The 22,733-nt window shown below is 33.6% G+C and overlaps 2 protein-coding genes across 4 annotated transcripts; both read left to right on the plus strand.

The window, feature by feature from the left end:
* Positions 1–12,226: 12,226 nt before the first annotated feature.
* On the plus strand, positions 12,227–15,595 carry LOC110698560 (succinate dehydrogenase assembly factor 2, mitochondrial-like). 2 transcript variants are annotated; one of them, XM_021876007.1, is made up of 6 exons: positions 12,227–12,552; positions 13,672–13,784; positions 13,886–13,975; positions 14,083–14,209; positions 15,083–15,151; positions 15,240–15,595. In XM_021876007.1, exons 1-6 carry the CDS (start codon positions 12,547–12,549, stop codon positions 15,384–15,386), a joined length of 552 nt encoding a protein of 183 aa, XP_021731699.1. In that variant the 5' UTR covers positions 12,227–12,546; the 3' UTR covers positions 15,387–15,595. The 2 variants fall into 2 exon arrangements, with proteins under 2 accessions (XP_021731699.1, XP_021731707.1); XM_021876015.1 differs by having other exon boundaries at positions 12,228–13,173.
* A 948-nt stretch (positions 15,596–16,543) lies between these two features.
* LOC110698574 (chromophore lyase CRL, chloroplastic-like) lies at positions 16,544–22,323 on the plus strand. 2 transcript variants are annotated; one of them, XM_021876029.1, is made up of 9 exons: positions 16,544–16,971; positions 17,105–17,154; positions 17,947–18,007; positions 18,087–18,122; positions 19,003–19,053; positions 19,366–19,458; positions 21,331–21,435; positions 21,514–21,606; positions 21,730–22,323. In XM_021876029.1, the coding sequence occupies exons 1-9, from the start codon at positions 16,801–16,803 to the stop codon at positions 21,868–21,870; spliced, it is 801 nt and encodes a 266-aa protein (XP_021731721.1). In that variant the 5' UTR covers positions 16,544–16,800; the 3' UTR covers positions 21,871–22,323. The 2 variants fall into 2 exon arrangements, with proteins under 2 accessions (XP_021731721.1, XP_021731729.1); XM_021876037.1 differs by having other exon boundaries at positions 19,003–19,014.
* The last annotated feature ends 410 nt before the right edge of the window (positions 22,324–22,733 follow it).

Raw genomic sequence — 22,733 nt, forward strand, 5'->3', positions numbered from 1 at the left:
AATTTATTAAACTTTCAATGTAAGAAGTTATATATCAATTAATTAACGCCGAGCAAATATATTTTGTACTGCCTCTATTTCATAATACTCGCAATAGCTTGACTGACAGACATGTCAATTCACAGCTTTGATCATTAATATTTGATAATTATATATTATTAAAAAGTATAAAAGCTTAATCTAATGAAAATATACATAAAGACCAATCCAAAAATATTCTACATGGAAATATATGTTTTTGTATATATTGATAAAAAGTATAGTGTTAAAGTAAGCATACGAATAGTGCAAAAATTAAAGTGTTGCATGCGATTATTACGAAAGAGGGAGTAGCTGTTTAATTTGTGCGTATTTTCTTGAATCCACTCTAAAATATATTTTTTTAATCGTATTTCTAATTTTTTTTCTCCTAGTCTTGCACCTTCCCTCTTGTATTGTTGATTATATTTCCGTTATTTTAAATAAAATTTGTTACTTGCTACCTAGCAAATTAGGCCCAATGTTAGTTACTACCTTGTAAAAATATGTTACACTATATTAAATACTACCTATTAAACAGCTATATAATTACCATTGTTATCTTAACCTATTTTGCAGCAACTTTGGCCTTCATTAGACGTCTTCGATATGCGTCTTTTCAATTAGATCAGTTTATTAATAATTACATGTGATTTCATTTTTTAAATAAGAAAACTAAACAATCAATATCTTCCTTTGTCAACCCTTAAAAGTTCTATCTCTAGTCATTCCAAATTGAGAGTTTATCTTCATAGTCAATAATATTAATTCTCCTCTTGATTCATGTTTTAAAGTTTTTTTTTGTCCCAAATTGATTTATATGGAATTCAAGTTTTGATACATGCTAAATTCTTGGTTTATGTATCTTGGCTTGAACTCATAGGCTAATTGTGTGTTTCATATCCAACATATAAAATTACACACTATGAACTTACAATAAAGCTTGAAATAAAATTTGTTATTGCAAAATGTGCTCATCATGATGATACTTATGCTTTATGAGTACCTCCATAAAATATCATGCGACCATGAAAAACAGTGTCATAGCCACCATCTATAACAGTGTATAGTGTGGATCACAATCCCAAACCAAATGAGTGTCTTCGGGATTTAACACATTCTTAAATCTTTCATCAACATTTGTAGCATGTGCAATAGCTGCTGAATATAGTTGCTAGCAGACCGTTGCCCATTTCAGGCCCTGGTCCATAACTATAAACCTCACCTCCCCATTCAACTTTATCAGCAACGTCTGCCAATTGATTAAATAATCCTTTGGGCCAATATCCAATTGGCTTTCTATCACTGGTTACTGATAACCACCAATTCCCTTCATCTTGATGCTACACCCTCAAATCAAAATTATGTATACTGATATTTGGAAAATTGAATATGTTCCACAAATTCAAAATAAAATTCATGAAAATTAAGTTTATATTCCATCTCTAGACAAGTTTAGATGAGGTATGAAAGATTAAGAAAAATGCTAACTATATATTCCTCTATCTATACTATTTATAAAACCCAAACAAATAAATATATACTACTTTTCCATTCAAGTTGTCACCTCTTCCTCCTTAGTCCTTAACAAAAACAAGTTACCAACCGGTCACGTTTGTTTTGAAAAGATACCCCCAAATTTCTGAGATAATCAAAATGTCATTTTTAATTTTTTTTTAGAACACCAGTAAAGGTCATTTTATTCTCAAACAATTTTTCCTTATTATAATCACTTTTTCAAGATATAATATTCTTTGTTTCCATGTTATTACTAACTTAATAAACTAAACTACTATGTTTTCTTTATATTTGCAACACATTTTATCCTCACACTTCGAGAAAGTGATTAAATAGGGTAAACAGACATGTTAAGCTAAAAAATTTAAATTATAACAACAACTTAACACTTTCTTCTTGTTGGTGCTAAAACTATTTCCATAAATGCAATAAATGTATGTTATTAGCTTAATCAATACTAGTACTCTATGCACGTGATCCGATGCATGCGGTTATTTTTATATACTTTTTAATAAACAAACGGTGTAAAAAAATTCAAAATTAATACAAAGTAAACTGTAATTAAACACATTAAGCAAGAAATATCAACATGCCTAAATAATTATTTGAATAAGCTCAGTAGATACAAAATATAAATTAATTACTCACATTAACAGACAAATTACTTTACCAAAAACATTGCTAAACTTGAATGTAAGCAATGAGATATTATTAAGTTGAATCCTTTTTCCCCAAAAATTTGTAACACCCTAGAAATTCCTTCTCTTTAAAATACCTGTTCTGCCCTTTTTTTTTAAATACGAAAAAGGAAAATCTAAGATATTACCGCCACCGTGAAAACGGCTAAGGCAATTATCAAAGACACACAGCGGAAGACTACCTTTAAAACTATTTGAAAATCAAGTCAACTTTAAAAGTCAAACTGAACGAAAGTAAAAGTCAAACAAAGTCAACCTACAACTTGGAACCATTGTAGTCCCTCGAACCAAAACACTCAAAAATCTTTTTTTTTTTTTTTTTTTTTTTTTTTTTTTTTTTTTTTTTTGCGTTAGTCTCACAATCAACGAATAGCAATAATAATTCAAAGCAATAACACATTATATTCTTATGAGAACTAAGCATGATCCCCTCTTCACTCAGGCCCATCATGAGTATGCTTCATCACCCGAAAAGCTTCTCTCTACTTGTCCCCACTACTCGCCATTAGAAATGGGTCGTCTTAGGGCCAAGGTAAAGACAAGGCCAAACAAACACACAATCAGCAAAGCTGAGTACATAAGCGTAATTAGCACAGACTAACATGCTTTCATCCTATCCACATACAACTTACCTCGATGCACCTGTTTACAAGCACACAACATTCATCACTTGACTCGACTACTAATTAATATTTATTTAATTTTTTTGATTACACATCAAACGGGTTTCCAACCAACTACCTGCCTCATCGAATAAATTGAGGTAAACTACACCGGGAGCTAACCGGGTAGGCAAATGCCACATGAAGTGACTGGATCCTGCGCATAATAAATAATAAAATGGAAAGTACAGCGTCCTGTACCCCCAGTAGAAGTTATGGTTAAATATAAAACCCCATAACTCCCCCATATGTTCATACTCAAGGTATATACGTTCCAAGAGTTTTGGTGCGTAATCTCTTTCGCTTTACGTTATTTACAAATTATTAAACTAGGTGATGACTCTTAACACAACACAAACCAAACACTACAATTTATTCAAGCAATCAAACAAACCAATTTAATTCTTGAATATTTAGTGACCACATAAGTGTGGAAATCCTTTTTAAACTACCTCGGTGTTAAAATAACACCTTAAGTGCATAAGGCACCGCAAATCCTATTCCTCAGTGTTAGAAACACCTTAAGTGCATATAGGCACCGTAATATAATTTATCTATGTGTACTAGGACACTTAAATAGCTCCTTCCTCATGCTTACAGCATCAATAAAAATTATATGAATCATAATAAAATTCCTCTTCCATAATCCAAACCAAAATAAACATCCAGTTTAACCAAACATGCTTTCTAACATGCCAATAATAAAAGTATGGTTCAATATCAACATGCCAATATAATTAATTCCAATCACCAAATCACCATAAATAATTCATAATCACAAATCATTCACCAACATCAATCCAATCAACAAATTCCATCCAACACCTATCATGATACTACTTGGAATTAATTTAACAAAGCCTAGCATGCTTCTATACATTTAAACTTTACCAAGTACGCGAACGTACCTTGAATACGATCTCAAAATAGCCACGATTACACAAAGTCACTCACTTGGAAGTCTCCTACAAACCACAATTATAAAGGAGTATTAATACCCTTCTAACACAAAATTCCAGCAATATATACTCTCTTTAAATCACTCAAAAACCCCTTTAAAATAATTTGAATTTTTTATTTAAAACCCTTACTTTATTCCCAATTAAATGGGTAACTAAAGATCTTTTCAAAAGACTTAAATTAGACTTATATATAAAAAATTCCAGCATTCTTAAAACTTATAAAATTGCTGTAATTTGGTTTTAAAACATTAATTTTAATAATTTCAATCAACCACAATCAAATTCCTTCCATAAACATTAATTTAAAAAAACCTAGGGTTTCCAATCTTGGGGCTTTTTAATTAAAAACCAAAATCTGAAATTTTTAATTAAAATACTTATTATTAAACATTCTAAGAATCATCACAAAACCCAAAAACAATAATTAGATTTAGGATAGATTTAATTAAAATAAGAAAAACAACATAAATCTTTCGTTAAAATCAAAAACTTCCCGAAAACCATATTTAGAGGCTGAATTTGGCCACGAAAGGGTGGTGTTCATTACCATAGGTAGTGAGTTTTGTTTAGAATATTGTTTATACACGAAAAACACTATTTTTTTTAAAAAACCGGATGAGTTAGAATTTAAACGTGATTACATCGAAATTAAGAAAATTACAAACGGAGAATACGCAACACGCAACCACCTAACCGCCGCTGCCACGCTGCTTGATGGTTGCTGCCACCGGCAAAGGTTGGTGGTGGTGGGCGGCGTGTGTGGTGGTGATGTGTGGTGGTTAAACAATAAATAATTAAATTAATTAATTAAAAGGAAAGGGGAAAATTAAGGGGAAAATAAAATAAGAGGAGAGAAAGAAAATACACCTTTGGGTGAACTCCACCCTAGGCACATAAGGGGTATTTATACCCTCTCTCTTAATCCTCCTACTTACATCCCTTAATAATCCCTTTCCTAATCAAATTAGGATTTGACTTTCTTTAAAACTTTGGCTTTTAAATTATTTAATATAAAATAATGTGCCCCAATATTTTAAATCATAAAATCCAATATTTTCAAGATTATTAAATAATAAAATATATTTTTAATTAAAATCATTCTTTTTGTATTGAAGAAACCCTAAATAATTCATTTTGTATTATTTGAATACTTCATGAAATACTTATTTAAATTTGAAATACGTATAAAACTACGGGGTATTACAAAGTTAGATACAATAGAAACTTTTTTCACTAAGCCATGTTTATTAATTTTCTTTAGGATTAATACTGTTTTTTAATCCCAACTTTCACCAGTTTATTTTCATTAATCCCAACTTTGGATTATTCCTCAATAACCCCAACTTTAAGGTGGCCTATTATTTTTCAATCCCAAAAATCGGTGACCAGTTGAATGGGTTATTTTTTTATTTTTATTTTAAAAAGTGACACGTGTCACAAGTTAATTGGTTAATGAAAATTTAATTTAAAAAACAACAAAAAAAAAACAAAAAAAAAAAACTCAGAAACCTTGAAAATTAGATTTTTTTTCAGAAAACCCCCTTCCCTTCCTTGGCCACCCCTGCCACACCGTACACCGGAAAACTCACACCTTTCTTCCCGCCAATGGGTAATGAAAGCTCCATCTTTTTCCGGGAAGAAGGTGTGGCCAATGGTTAATGAAAGCTCCATCTTTTTCATTCCAGATCACAAATTCACAATCTCTGCTCTTAGTCTCATATATTCTCTAATAGTTCTCTTAATCTCTTAAATTCTCTAATTATTATCTCATAATATCGAAAAAATTAAAAGTTCGTAATAGTAATTAGTGGAAAACATTGAAGCACGGTTGTAAGATCTAAACTAATCTTTAATTTATTATTCTTGTTATTATTATTGTTATAATTATTGTTATTAATTATTATTATTGTTATTATTATTGTTATAATTGTTGTTATTAATTATTATTATTGTTATTATTATTATTAAATTGTTGTTATTAATTATTATTATTGTTAATTAGTTATTATTAAAATTGTTAATTATGGCCTCACTAAACGCGAACAACCCATCATCCACTAGGAAAGCCCAATTTGTTCGTGATCTTAGTTCTAGGGAATCACCTAATCCAATGGACCCCCCAATTTTGAGTCCGACCAATGACTCTGGAACTGCCCCCCTAGGTTTTGAGCAATATAGGCATGGTGGTACTTCTGGTTTTCAACCCTATAACATGAATATGCCCGGATTTCCACAAACCCAATTTCCACAAAACCAATTTCCACCACAAAACCAATTCCACAATTCGGTCAATTCCCAACTAATTTCTTTTACTCACAAAATTTTTATACTAGCCAAGGTAACAAACAAGATAACCCAAATGCCTCTGATTCTACTACTAACCAACAAACCCTCGAATCTACAAACACCCAATTCCCAAACACACAAGAGCAATGGTTAACCGAAAGTGACATGGTAAATATTAAAAGTCGCAAAAGTGATGTGTGGAATTATTTTGTGCTAAATAAAGCCCAATCAAGAGCAAAATGTAAAACATGTGGTAAAATATACTCGGAAAAATCCAAGTCCGGGACAGGACACTTAAGTAGACACTTTAGAACATGTGCACAACCAGCTAGTGATCCAACCCAGCCAAAAATTTCCCAATTCCATCCACACGGCTTTACCTACAACTATGAGAGGGATAGAGATGAACTAGGGAAAATGATAGTACACGTCAAACAACCTTTTATTTTCTCCGAAAGTGACCCATTTAAAACTTACATTAATAAAACATTACAATCCCAACATAAAAGAATCTCTAGGAAAACCGTTCGTTCCACCGCCATGAAAAACTTCCTAGAGTACAAAATGCGGTTACAAGACGAATTGAGTAAGCATAATTGTAGAGTGTCTTTGACTGTCGATTCTTGGGATAGTGGTTATAAATATCACTATTTATGTGTGACTTGCCATTAGGTAGATGATCAATGGTTGTTACAAAAACGAATAATCCATTTCAAAATGCTGGAATACCCCTATACCGGTATTAACATTGCTCATCATTTAATGGAAGCTATAAATAAATACAACTTTAGAGAAAAAAATCATGTCTATGACATCTGACAATGCAACCTCAATGACATATACTGCTAATTATGTGAAACAAAATTTAACCGATGTAATATTAGATGGTGACGCACTTCATACTAGATGTGTTTGCCATGTTCTTAACTTATGTGTACAAGATGGAATTAGAGAAATTGGTCCATACTATAACAAAATTAGAGAAACTATTATGTCTATTAATAGCTCAATCATGAGATACCAAGAATGGAAAAGTTTTCTAAGATAACAAAAGATAAGAGCAATAAAAATCAAAATCGATAGTCCAACTAGGTGGAATTCCACCTATGACATGTTAACCAAGGCAATTGAATATAAGAATCCTTTAAAAAAAATTTACAACGGAAAATTTCCAAACAATGCTATATATGGGGATGATTGGGATAAATGTGAAAGATATATGCAATTTTTACAATTATTATAACATGACATTTTGTTTTTCTTCTGTTTATAATCCTTGTGATCAAAACTTTCTTTCAAATGCATGTTTACTTGCTCAGCTTTTCGCTGATCATCGCAACCAAAGTGATTATGATCAATATCTTCCAGCAATGGAAACAAAGTGGCGTAAATATTATACAGAAATTCTTTTAATTTATATTTTTGCTTTTATATTAGATCCTAGGTAAAAGTATGAAAATAAATTTATGTTAGTTGACATTTATTTTCAATGCATGCTTATTGACGATAATGTAGAAACCTATAAGAGTAATGTGAAGGATCAATTTTTTTTGTTTTATATAGAGTTTATAAAACCAAATATAGCATCGTTCCTCGCTCTGGCCCTTCCCAACCATCCAAAAACGTAAGTAAAAAGGCCAAGCATTTATTTTTACAAGCTACTAACTTGATTTAAAGGTTTTCAGGTGATTCATCAATAAGGAGAACGCAAAGCGATGTTTCGGAGTTGCAAATGTACCTGAGTTACGACTTCACCAAGGGCATGGACGACGATGAGATAAACAGCCTTAACCTCCTTGCATGGTGGAAACAACAAAGCTCGAAGCATCCAACTTTGGCGGCAATGGCACGAGACATTCTTGGTATCCAAGTCTCCTTCGTTGCCTCTGAACGAGCTTTCAGCGCATCCGGGAGGGTTTTAAACGATGGAATAACAAGTCTAAAACCCGAAACACTTGAAATGTGCGTGTGTTTCAAAGATTGGTTAGATGCTGAAAATCGCTCACAAGACCGTTCTTACGACGACAACAACAATGATGAAGGAACCTCCGGTTTCGACCGTTCGGGTTCGGTTAGTTCCCAATCTATTCAACTAGCTGATGACCTTGAAGGCGAAGACGAAGACGAAGACGAAGAAGAATAGATGAAGAATAGACAATTTTTGTATATTGTACGATTTTTATCATTATCAATATTATCATTGTACGATTTTTATCATTATCCAATTTTTTTTAAATCGTTGTACGATTTTTATCATTATTATTATCATTGCATAATTTTTTCAAGTAATAATAATATGAAGTATGCATTATTCACATCCAAAGTCCAATTTTCCTTTTTTTTCCGGTTAAGTTATAATTTGTAAATTAATATAACAAAAAAAAATTGTAATAATTAATAATACAAAAATAAATATAATAAATTATAAACATTAAACTATAAAGTAATAGTATAAACTAAATATAAATATAAATATTAAGTATAATAAAACATAAATATTAAACTTAATTTATTTTAAGAAAAATAATAGTATAAACTATAAAGTATAAACATTTAAAAAAAAAAAACAAAGAAGTAATGCCGCACGGTGGCGGCACATAGGCGAGCACGCAGGCCAACCCGGCACGAGCCTGCTCGGCACGTGGGCCGTGCCGTACCGTGGGCTGGCCTGCGATTTTGGGTGGCACGTGGCACGGCACGGCACAGCACGCCGGAGACCGTGGCCCGCCAAGCACGGCCTGCGGTGGCCCGGCACGGCAAGTTGCCCACCTGTAATTCCTAGCATCCTCAGTATGCCGGAGCCAATGCAAAACACCAGCAGGCTTGTTAATAGCAGGGTACCTAGGCAATAACAACATTCACCCTTATTTTAGTATATCATAATTCCAGGAAAGATAAGAGGAAAACGAAAAAGAACGATTTGCCAAACTAGTGTAAAAAATAAATAAATTACTAAAATAGTGTTCACTTAAAAAAAATTTCTTAAAGTAGTGTCCATGTAGGTTCGGAAATTACAAAGCTAGTGGTTAATAATTAATGGCTAATACACTACAAATATATATGTATACCATCAAATTCTTTATCTTTAACGCTTACGGTATCTTGACCAGAGTGAATACAAAGTAATATAAATGTTTAAAAAATTTCTAGCATTTTTGTTATGGATATAACCTTGTCAAAAAATTTATATGTAACATGATACATAATGCATTATTTAGTCGGATTTAAATTATCAAAGGGCACTCAATCACCATTCTTGAAACCAATTGCTAGTTCTACAATGCAATATCAATTTGGAGATGATATTACTTTATTACAAAATAACTCAAAACATGTCATACTAGCTAAGTAAAAAGCTCAATTTAGCACTAGTTTTTATGAATTTGGAGATGATGATCAGGCAGCCTTCAAGGTACAGATGTGTGCTCATGCTTCAAATGAAAATTTGAAGAGTCATGTTTGCCAAGAAGTAGAGTTAGAAGCTCCATTTGATCTATTAAAAAGTAGACATGCAACATTGTTAGTAAGAAAAGTAATTCCGTTTGAACAACTATATATACATATAAGAAAATTATCTTACAAAATTAGCTAACCTTGATGAACAAGTTTTTTTTTTTTTTTTTTTTTTTTTTTATTTTTTATTATTGTGTCCCTTTTGTCGACAAACACTACATGTCACCCTCGCTCGATTACCTTCATCCATCTCATTTCGTAATGTTTGGGAAGGAGGTCGTCCAGGACTACGCTTGTGACTAGCTTCGGCAACAACTTTTGGTCCATTATAATGTGTCCAATAGTCTTTATCAAGGATAGGATGAAATGTAGCTCTATATGTTCCCATATATTCTCCACTTGAAAAAAATGGGTCAACAAATTGAGCTGGTGACAAATTATATGACCTACATACAACAAGAACATGGGAACAAGGAATTTTGTATGTATGAAGCTTGTTACATGTGCAAGTTTTGCGACTAAGGTTGACTGTATGGGTATGAGAACTCTTTTTTTTGTTCCCTATTGCCATGTCTAGTTGTCACTTGTTAGATGTCATCGTCTTGGTGATACATCTCAACCTTGTGATGAACTGCTTTAACATCATTAGCTTCTATGTCCTTCGTTGTTTTATCGCTATACAAATGTCCATCAAGAAACCTTTTTTCGATGATTCACGTCTTTGTACAAAATACGTATTCACTCGAAAGAATGTCAATTTAACTAGTGTTGTAATAGGTAAAAAAATGAGCTTCCTTAAGCACATTATTGAAGACCTCAGCTAAGTTGGATGTTTTTAGCCCATATCTAAAACCACCATCATGGCAAAGAGGCCACATACTAGCATCAATATTACCTAAATATCGACGAGCTTCTACATTCATCTCACCTATTTTTTGCAATCCATGGTCAAACTTTTTCTTTTGATGTTGGAAAGCAGTCCAACCAAATATTTTCTTTAGCTCTTTGTTCTTAAATTGAGTATGAACATTTGAGGCCAAGAATACAAAATCTATGATACACATATGGCTCCCTCCATCCGGTGTTTTCTTCCTTCATTGCTTTCATAATGCCACCGTGTCTATCTGAAATAACACACGAGCCAGATCGTTGTGTAACAAATCTTCTTATACATACCATAAACAATGGCCAAGTGTTGCCATCTTCACATTCAACAATGCAAAAGCAAGTGGAAAAAGCTGGTTATTAGCATCAACGCTCATTGCAATTAAGAGAGTCCCCTTATATTTTCCATATAAATGAGTCCCATCTATGGTGATTAGAGGGTGACAATGCTGAAATCCCTCTATAGAAGGATCAAAAGCCCAAAAAACTCTCTGGAAAATATGAAGTTTAGGATCCTCGGTTTCACAATTGGCAAAGTGAACAATGGTACCGGGATTTGCCTCCACCATAGCTTGCATGAATTGTGGAAGAACTTCATATGACTCCTCCCAATCACCAAAGATTTCAACTATAGCCATTTGTTTTGCATTCCAAGCTTTTTTGTATGAGATAGTGTAATTGAATAGATTTTTCACCACCTCAATCAAAACACGAACCTTAACGGGTGTATCAACCTCTACAATGTTGCGTATATGATGAGCAATAAACTTAGATTTCAAGTTAGAGTGATCCTTAGGAAGAATGTCACTAACACAAGTGGAAGTATGAGGACCCTTGTATATGACAATTGTAAATTTATCGGAGACTAAAGTCTTGTGTGTAGCTCTTAACTTCCAAGAACAATTCACAAGTTTCCTACCACAAATAAAGGTTATTGTGGTTGGTCTTGATTCACTCACTTTAAAACGTTGATTTTTTTTGTACAGGGTAACTTGTCATTGCCTCAATCATTGCATCTTTGTTTGCAAATTCTTGACCAATGCAAAATTCAACCACTGACTTGTAAGAAGCCACATAAACCCATGACACCCACTTATTAACTTCATCTTTGTCAATTTCGTTAATTTGTGTAAACTCAGGGATTGGAGCACTAGAAGATACAACATCACTTTGCTTATCTTCGTTACTTTCGGCAGTTATGTCACCCTTATTCACCATATTTAATTCCTCATTAGCTTCATCAACTTCTCTATCACCCTCCTTGACGTCAACATCATTACAAGTGTGTATATTGAGAATTATGACCATCCTCTAATGTATGAGCATTAGTAACTTGATCAAAAAAATATTGGTCATTTGTGAACAACCTACTATATGTACTATTTGATGGATTTTCAAATGACATTTTCCTACAAATTAGAGTAAAAAAATTACTATATAATCCATACATATAAAAAAAAAATAAAAAAATCAAATCAAACTAGCTACTCCCAAACTCAATAAATCTAATGTTGTCTACTCCTTTTTACAGTACAATTAGTTGTTAATATTGTAGGCATTATTTAATCAAAGCTAAATCAATTACATCATAATAAGCAATAACCCTTGGATTAAGTAGTAAAGATATACATACAATTGTATATTAAGAAGGGGAGGGGGCCGTAATCGGGACGAGGGAAGGGGGCTATAATCGGGGCGGAGAAGGGGAGGGGGCCAGAATCGGGACAGGGGAAGGGGAGGAGGGTCGTAATCGGGACATAGAAGGGGAGAAGGGGGGTCTGGGTGCCGCCGGAGTTGGGGGACAGAGGTCCGGTTGGCGGGGAGGGTGGTTCTTTAATTAATTAATTAATTAATTAGTAATGTTTTTATTTTTCTTAAATTTTTTTAATATACTTATATTATTTTTATTTTTTGACCAATCTCCGACTGATGTCAGTTGTTAGTTTGTTACCCTCCAATTTCCGTCTTTCTTGTTTGGGAAATTACAGAAATTGCAGCAACACCTTAAACTCTGCTTCACTGGAGAACAAAAGACTAAGAAGATGATTAAAGCTCTGCGTTTTAATGGAGGTACCTCTCATTTCCCTATTTTCATCCCTCTTTCCTTTTCAATTCCGAAATTTTTCCAGTAAAAGGATTCTTCCAAGTTCTAACTGATGATCGTCTTCTGTTTCTCGATTCTGTTAGAGAACACTGCAAATTAGGGTTTTCCGATCTCAGATTTTCCCCTTTCCCTCTTCAATCAATTGATCTCTTTGCGTCTTCTTCCTTCTGTCATCCTTTTCAGTCAGCTATTCACTGCCAATTCCAAATTGAAACGCCTTCGTCCTCACTCCATCATTATTAATCTCGTCGGGCAGCTTGAATTACTTGGTATTTAATAAACCATCCAATTTCAGTCTTTTTGACTTAGATCCAACCATTTAAAAGCCCATTATTTAATAACCCTTTAAAATTTAAATATTGTATTGATATAACTCTTTTATAAAAGGGCCGGATCAGGGCTTTAAATGGGCCCCTAACCCATTGAACATGCTTAGGTACAAGCAGTACTTTTATTTTCAGTTGTCTGGTTATTAGAAGGGAGACGTGTTCGTCGTTATTCCCCTCTTATTCTTTAAACCAATTTAATTAAATCGTTTTCTGCACCGGTTTCTAAACGGTGGCAAGTAAACTAGCTTTTGAATTGAGGTCAGTTTTCTCATTTTTTTTCTTTCCTCCTTTTGCATTCTATTTTTCTGGTAATTTGCAGAATTCATGCACTTTATTACTTCATTTTATATGTAGGTTTGGGAAATTTCACCTTGTTTTTGTAATTTTGAATAATAATATTGCACGAGAAATCACGTAGATTTCAATGAATTTTAATGTAGCTATATTGCATTATTAGAGCTGAGGAATTCAATTTTGATAGTGTGAGATTCTTAATTTATAATTATTAGATTAATTGGACATTTTAACTTTATGTTATTTTTCATTTTTAATCTGTATTTTGGGTGAATTCGTGATTCCAATTCCACCATAGTTTAAACCTTAAGGTTTGCGACTATATTTTTGCTATTGATTGCTTTGCAAATGTGATGGGATGAGTTATTGGAATTTGTTTCAATTTGAATGGCAAGCTGTTAAGTTAAGATTTCAAGTTTCAAAGTCGAATTTGTTTAATAATACTAGCTGAATTGCTATCAGATGGCGATGCTTCGAAGAGCGGCGACAACTCTCAATAGGATCATCAATTTGAAAGTTGCTTCTACAAATTGCATTTCATTTGCTTCACCAACCGTTGCACCTTGCAGAATTGTGTAATTATCTCCTTCGTTTTCTTTGATTTTTGTGTCTCAGTTTGTTGATATGTAATCGATTGATTAATGTTTTCTATTTGTTTTGGTGTTAAAATATTCAGGAATTCGCAGTTGGTTCCTGTGACGTATCGATTTTATTCGAGTGAGATTGATCTTTCTGATGTGGAGAGTAGAAGGCGTACGATGAACAGGTTAATCTAGTTATCTTCTACATTGCTTTGCGCAATATTGGGAAGTTATAATTGTTGATCAAGCTGTTTAGATTATGTTTTGCATTATGTAATTTTTTATGGTGTAGGTTGCTGTATCGGAGCAAGCAACGTGGGTTCTTGGAACTGGATTTGGTCTTAGGAAAATGGGTTGAAGATAATATCCATTCGATGGATGAAAGTAGAATTAAATCTCTGATTGAAGTTCTTGACCTGGTTTGTCATTTTTTTTTCCCTCTGATATGCTTTATGTTCTATTGTCCAATTTTGCTATGAAGTTAAAATATGATACAAAATTAAAGTGATATGCCCAATATGTTTGCATGCTTACTTTCTGCAAGGTTAGAGGTTTCACCAGATGATTGTCAACAACTGTTTAAGCCCTTTAAGATAGCTTAGGGAGTGAGATTTAGAGGTATTCTGTATTTAATTTGTAGTGTATTAGACCTGCAGATGATTGTGGTGTCCTCTCAGGTTCCAAGAAGTGGATTTTAGTTGGAAATAGTGAAATGGGATAATACTCTTCTTGTGATTTTTTTGGGTGTTGGTACAGGATATGAGGGTTTAGTAGGAATGTAGGATAGCATGCCTGATATATAGAATGTTCACATTGTATTGCTTATAATGCTTACCATAACAAAAATAGGGAAAAAAACTGCTACGCATAAAATTTACAGTTTTAGCTCTCATATCTGATTCAACATTTGTCAAGTTATTGGATCATGTATTTGAAAATACTATGAATTAATTCATCTTTGTACAAAAAATGTCTTATACCTTTCATTTCGTGATCAAAATGTTTTTATTTTATTTTGTAACGTACTTTGAATCACTGAAGGAATCTTTTAAGTCCCTTTATATTCAAAATTTGACCCCTTTTGTTAATATGCTTGTATCTTGTTATCCAAGAAGCTATAATTTAATTGTTGTTTGGTTAAGAGACATTCCTATATATTTCAATTATTCTTCTATGGTAAAACTGGAATTAAGAATTCTGAGTGCTTTTGTACTTGCTGGGAAAATCTGGATACTGGACTATACTGTGCTTGTATGGATGAACTCATTTTTTTTTTATGTTCATGTCTACAGGAGAACCCAGATTTGTGGAACTGGCTGAGTGGGCAAGAACAACCACCTGAGTCAATCAGTGTGAATCCTGTGAGATTCTAACTGAGAAGAAATCATTGTTATCTTCCATACTTCGTTAAAAAATTGGAATTTGATTCAAAACAATTTATATTTGTAGGTATTTACTGCTATTCGCGAGAAGGTTTCTAGCAATCTAAACAGCCATGCTGCTCCTGAGACGCGAGCATCACCAGGGAAGCCATGGGTTAGAGGATGGGATGACATTAAGAGAGGCAAAGACACTCCTGTCTCCGGAAATCAGTAGTTCTAATCGATGAAATTTTTAAACTGCTTTGAAAGTTTCACCAACAGGAAAATAAGAATGTACTTCATATGTTTATTTACCTGGAAGATGAACATGGTAATATAATTAGTACTTGTCATGTATGTTATATGAAACTTAGTTGCATGCTTGTACGTAACCAAGTTTCTCTTTAAATAAAGAAATGAAAAGAAAATCTAATCATTTAAATAGTCTTGGTCCCAACTATGTTCTGTTTAAATCCATTTCAGTTTTGCTCTCCTGTTTTAGTGGCGCTCCGAAATTGCATTATCTAGGGTAACAGAGCTGAACTTTTTTGTTCTTTCCAAAAAAACACGGTGTTTTCATTGACTTGTGTGCCACTGCAATGTTTGGATGGAGTTGCGAATATGCTCATCTTTAGCCATAAGAGTTGATTGCTAGCATGCTGCCCATCCCTATGCGCGCAGCCCCATCTATTCATACTGGCTGTATTCTTGGTTGCTTGGATTACCACTAGCTTAATTTCATAGCTGTGGCTCTTCAGTGCCAAGATAACTGCTCAATATATGAGTGAATTTCAATGATGTCTTGTTTATAAAATCAAATCTGATTATATTGATAGTGATTGGAATCCTGAGAGAAATAGTGATTAACTCTATGAAATAGGTAAAATTTTATTCACACAAACATTCCAACTTAGTGAATACATAGGCTTAGTTCCTATACACTATACACTATATCGACGTTTAGAAATTTCAACATGATACGAGTAGTTTGTATGGTCAGGCATAAGCCAAGCTAAACCAAGTGCAAGGCAAGCGGATACAACACAATGGATATCAAACAATCATTTCTACAAACTCATATGAAGTACGGATTATTAGTAAAAAGGAACCAAATAATACGCTCCGTAATTGTTTTTCCCTCTTTCACCTAAAAAATAATAATATTCTGTAACAATAGTTTCAATTCATTAAAAATAATTTCAGTTCAACAAAATTAATTTTATTTCAGTTAAAATAATCTTAGTTCAGCAAAATTTTGTAACTTTAAAGAAAAACATTATAGAGAATTAGTAAAAATAATTTCAGTTTAACAAAATTAATTTCAATTCAGAAAAAATAATTTTATTTTAATAAAAATAATTTAAGTTAAGTGTGATTATTATAGGCGTTGATATCCACCACTTCCGTCTTACAGTTAGTCATTTTTCCCGTCGATATGTATGAAAATTTGAACCACTGAATATCCTCCAAATTCACACTCAACCCTCTTTTCCACTCTCAAATTCCTTCTCTCTTACCAATACAGGTAACAATCTTTGTGCAAAATCATTTTGAATTGAAGTTCCCAGAAAACCCAGAAAAATAAAGCTTGAAATTTTGCCAATACTCCCAGAATTATGCCAGAATCATAGAAAAATCACAGAAAAGAAATGGGTGAAGGAGATACAGAACCAACAAATGGAGGGTGGAGCAAAGCAAGTGGTTGGGTCATTAAAACTCTAATTGTGGTTGGCGGCGCGTTGTTCGTTCGCCGGCTTACTAAATCCACCACCCGCCGTGACCATGCTCGCTTCGTCTCCCATTCCCTCTCCGACGAAAAGGTTTTTTCTCCCTCTTTTTTTTTTTTTTTTTTTTTTTTTTTTTTTTTTTTTGTTTTTTGTTTTTTGTGAATATTTGATTTTGGGGATTTTTGTTTGTTGAATTTGAGGGTATTTGTTTGTTGGGTTTGTGTAGAATTCAAGGGAACAAGCTGCGAGAGACCCTGATCATTTTTTCAATTTGAGGTATTGTTATGCTACTATGTTTTCTTTCATCAAATGTTGTAGGAAATGTTGAAAATTTGAGGTTTTGTTTTGTTTTGTTTTTCAGCTTGATTATTAGAATTTTTGTGGTTGTTAATTAGATTTTTGGGTCTTTATAGAATGTATTCGAGTTGGTAATTATCTTTTGGGGGTTTGGATTGAGGTATTTAGATTTAGTTATCACATTATTAGTCGATGCCATGATCAATCAAAAATATACTCCCTTTGTATAGAATTAGTAGTCTTGATGGTGGTATAATTTGAACTCGCAATGTGACAACTATCGGGACAGAGTAAGTATGTTTTTGATTGATCATGGAATTACTAGTAGGTTTCTTGTTTCCAATTTAGTCACGGAGCGAAGGGACTTGGTTAGGGGATGTTGACTATTGTGGAAAAAGATTATACGAAGTACAATGCTGTCATGTACTCATGTGAGTGTAATAAGAAGAAAGAAAGGATAATATATCACTTCAAAATGGAAGTGATAGGTTTCATGTCCTTTGAGAAATAACTATGTCCTTCCTCTTCTCTCTGTCACCAATTCCTAACAACCGCAACCACCAGCTCAACTAATTAGATGTTACAAATCTTACAATGTATATATCCAAATGTTTTTCTTTCATTTAAAGCATGGCCTTTGTTGTCCAAATCACTGTAGTAGAATTGCTTAACCTTGTCTGTTTCTGAGTGTTTGAGGGTGTTTAAGAAGAATCGTTTGTCTAGAACATTTCATATGCAGAATTAAGTAATTTGGAGGATTCTGTTTTGTAGAATGATTGCCTGTCCAGCTGCAGATATGGTGGATGGCTCAAAAGTTCTATACTTCGAGCAGGTAATTAAGATACAGTGTATTGTTTGGCTTTTTAATCCATGGAAATATTTCGTTAACTGGTATGATGTTCTGTTACCAGGCATTCTGGAGAACTCCTCAGAAACCCTTTCGCCAGGTATGCCCCCTTATATATGGAGGAGATCATTTGCGATGCCTAATCATAACTATTTCTCATTTCTTCTTTGTTACTTGCTAGAACTGTTATTTCAACCTTGAGTTTTCTTCACAAATTACTTGGCATGCTGTCCTGGTATGAACATTTGACATTCATTTTGAACCCAAATACTCCCTCCGTTCTTTTATTGTTCTACTCATTTTCCATTAGTCGGTTCTTTTTTTTTTTTTTTTTCTACTCACTTGTATACCCCCCTTTAACAACTTACCCCTTTTACCCCACAAAAATTACACGTTTTCACATTCTCTCTTACTTTGTTCACTTTTTTTCAACATCCACTCATCTTTTTATTTTTCCATTCTCACTCTTACTAAATTTACACCCGATAACCATTTTCAATATTTTCTTAAATTGCATATCTACCAAACTGAAGAATAGAGGGAGTATTAGAAATTGGAAATTTTTATTTCGTTATACTTTATATTTTAATTTTTGTAATAGGGCTTCAGTAAGTTCAGTGTGAACACTTGAGTGCGTTTGTCATGTGCTAGTTTCTTGTTTCTTGGCTTTTATCTTCTTTTGCTCTTTTACATACTCTTTCTCTGGTTATATATATATTTCTATTTATCTTGGATTGGAGTCTCTTCACACTTTCCTCAGTTTATATGGTTTTAGAAGCAGGAGTCCTCACCTGCCTTACTCCAAAAATAAATATAGAAATTTAAGATGTTGGCAGAAATCCAAATGTGTTTTAATTTTCATCGATATATAATGTCACTTACTCTTGTAAACAATGTTTGTTTCTACATATACTCAGGATTAAATTCTGTAGGAAATTATTCTCCTTTTGGTTGCTAATATTGCTGCTATTGCATTGCAGAGATTTTATATGGTTAAACCTTGTCCCAAGGAGATGAAATGTGATGTTGAGGTGGGCCTTATGTTTTAAATTGTTCTTCATTTTTGAGCTATTAGCTTTTATAAGGCCACCTTTATCTCTGATCTCCCTCAGATGTGTACATTTTTTTTTCTTCTTTTTTTTTGCCTCTTTGAAGTAGCAATTAGCCCCTGAATACTTTTCCCTTCCATTTTTAGTTCTCATGTTTCCAACACTTCTGCTTGCAGAAATATTTGACGGCCACATTCTTTTTCTCCATTAGATGATTTAGTTTCTCATATTACTATCAAGTTTGTGCACTGGCTAGTTGAAGTTCTGATAAAGGCTTCTTACTTACAATGGCAGTTGAGTACATATGCCATTAGAGACATGGAGGAGTATAAGAACTTCTGTGATCGGTCAAAGGATCAACGTCCACTTCCTGAAGAAGTTATTCGGGTGAGTTTGCTTTAGCATACTTTATGTTTAAACATCCTTTGAACTGAACTCTTAACATTAATTTGCTAGAATAAGGTTAGTTTCATAAAAATTCATTTCAAGCTTTGTTCTTCCAAGAACATTCTGATACGTGTAACACAATGAAGAGGTATAGTAGGTTCAAAATGTATATATAATTATATACTTATGTTGTAGTACCTTTTAGGTCTTGCTGTGATAGTTTTTCTATGTAATAGAAAATGGACTATACCAGATTTTCTACATGGTTAAGCTGTGAGTATAAGTTGCTGGAAGAAATACCAAATATGTCCATCACTGCTGTCAACCTTATGGGATATTTCTCCTGTTAAATAGTTTATCCATCATGCTAGAACTAATCCTGCTATTTTTTACTTCAAAAATCGAATATCTCCTTCTAATGGTGCTGGAGGGTCATCTACTCACCTGTGATTTTTTTTAATGCCATAAGTACTTGCTATGTACATGTATCATATTATAATGCTTACATATATGGTGATGGGAAATGGGTTTTCTTCAGTAAGAACATCTTATTTTTTATGACTGATTGAATTACGTGCACTCGTTGGGATTGATTAGGGGGATCTATATCGGTTTTTTCAGTACTAGACATTCCACATGCTCCATCATGGGTGTGAAAAACTGGATTTGGTGAACTGTTTGTTGTAAGTAGTATATAATGGCAGCACATTTTCCTACCCTAAATCGTATTTGTAATTTTGGTTAACCATATAATCGGAAAATCAGTTTAGTTTGTTCGGGTAATAAGCTATTTTAGTTTGCTTTGCCAACCTTGCATCAGCTTATAAAAACATATTGGTATGGTCATGAAGTCAAAGGACTTACTGCGTCATGTTTTGGCTTAAAAGAGACCAGCAGGATTGAAATTCATTTAGGCAAAATTTATGAACTGCCTTTTCCTAGGTAAAATGTACCCGAGTGAGACAGCTGTATTCAAAATCTAATTTCTAACACTAATTGAAAAAAAAAAAGAAGTGCAGACAGGGAATGTCAAAAGCCAAATCAAGGACAAATTTATGATTGGCAAGTGGTAACCATACCAATGAGCTAAAATTTATTTTCAGTAATTTTTTAACCATTAAATTCATATGTGGTTGGTTTAGGCATCCGAATTACAGAAAAATCATTAACCATATTCAATCTGAAATCTCGGTTTTTTTTTTCTTTAATGACATCCCAAATCCGATTTTTTCGGTCCATTTACCCTATATATTGGTTTGGTATATATGGTTTTGGGTCCAGTTTTCTGGATTGATCTATCTGATTTTCCCTTTGCCCCAACTTTTACCTCGCCTTTCCCTTCCAATTGTGACATTAGCTAAACAGTCAACTGGCGATGAACCTTGATTGCCATAAATTAGATACTTATGGGACCTGTCACACTTAGTAGAAGTGGAACTGGGCATTGTAGACCCAATCTCATATACTTTTTTTTCCCCCCCTAGACTATTGGTAGTTGAAGGATGGCAAAGAATTTTAAATAAATCCTCAAATTTGACTTGTGAGATCCTTGGTAAATGTTTCCATTTGATAATTATAGTTAATAAAGTAATTAATTTTCCTTCTTAGCTAGATAAAGTATGGGCACGTCATCCTATGTTAGCTGTTTGGCTATGAATGATGTCAAGTGGTGGAGGGACAGTCCAAAGCCCTAACAAATTTGGCTACCCCTCACTTCTTCATAATTAATAGGATAGGCCTTGTAGGGATTGAACCACATAATCCTTGGTGGTTAAGTAAAGCTAGGATAGCTGTATCCCATTAAGCAACTTACATATCTGGATATCCCATCATACACTTTCATGGCTGCTTATTTCAGTCGCCATTTTGCAGGATATCGCGGAACATTTGACTACTATTCATCTCAAACGGTGTGAACGTGGAAAACGCTGCTTATATGAAGGGAAAACACCATCAGAGGGATTTCCTAATACTTGGGTGAGTATTTTTCTATTCCTTGATGCAGGAAAGCTTCTTTCTTGTTCATATTTGACCAATATTTCCTTGTGTGTACAGAACAATGCCTCATACTGTAAATCAGAGCTATCGGTCTTGAAGAACAATGAGATACACATGTGGGATAGAGGATATGATGAAGATGGGAATCAAGTAAGTTATATTTGTGGTATATAATTATATATAATGTGGTTGACAGATGCATTTTTGTGTTGGTTATTTTGTGGCTGGTTATTGAATTGTTAACTGTAGAACTGAATGCTATATATGCTACAGGTATGGGGGGTCAAAGAAGGACCTTATGAATTTAAGCCTGCATCAACGTCGAGTTTCAAGGACATGTACTCACCGGCGAATTTGTTATCCCCATTATCCTTGGACAAAAGGATAGAGGGATCATTTGTTCTACAGGAGTGATTACAAGCTAGCTGTACATGCATTATGTAAATCTTTTTGACATTTTCAAGATAGCGAGGAAATAAGTGTTATTATGAGCAAATTTCTCCTGTATTATACGTATACAGCTGGATGGTGGATCTAGTGCAGCCAGTAAACCACTTGAAGTCCTCGTTCTTGAATCTTAATTCTTAAATAATGAAATGTCTTTAAGTTCACTTGCCGTCAACTATAAGTTATGTTCAACAGTAAAATGTTCCATGGGAAGATACTTGGGCATGGCTTGCTCTTCTTGATTTGGTGGTACACACCAAAGCTTTGTGCATCAGTTTTGGCATGTTTTCCCACCAGCCTCTGGCAAACATGAGAACTGATTCCAAGACTAAGACCATAAGTATTGCCATGCCACGTTATGATCATCAGAATGTTTGCTACAACCAGAATGTGGTCTGAACCTGTAGATGCCCCTCCCCCCCCCCCCCCCCCAAAAAAAAAAAAAAAAAAAACAAAACACCCTCTCCCCTGCACAGCAAAGAGACTTTTTTCAATGTTGGTCGTTGCATGGCATTTTATTCTTGCGGGTGCATTATGACTGTTAGCTATGGTGGAGGGGAATGATTTAGTGTCCATTTGCAACTTTGGATATTCAAGATAACTAGTTGCAGACTTGCAGCTGTCCATTGAGGCGTATGAGATAAGATCCAAGTTAATTGAATACCTAAAAAATGGCAGTTATTTCTTCTTCTTTTGCAGATGATCTCTCTCAGAATATTTTTGGTTGAATAGGCAATAGATTATGTCTTAATAAATTCTGCTTGGCAAATAAATGTGAACGATTAGACTGTCAACTCAATGATTTTAATCCAAAGAAACCTGATGGAGTT

Source organism: Chenopodium quinoa, unplaced genomic scaffold (genome assembly GCF_001683475.1).
Source record: "Chenopodium quinoa cultivar QQ74 unplaced genomic scaffold, ASM168347v1, whole genome shotgun sequence".
In the NCBI taxonomy this organism is placed as follows: Eukaryota; Viridiplantae; Streptophyta; class Magnoliopsida; order Caryophyllales; family Amaranthaceae; genus Chenopodium; species Chenopodium quinoa.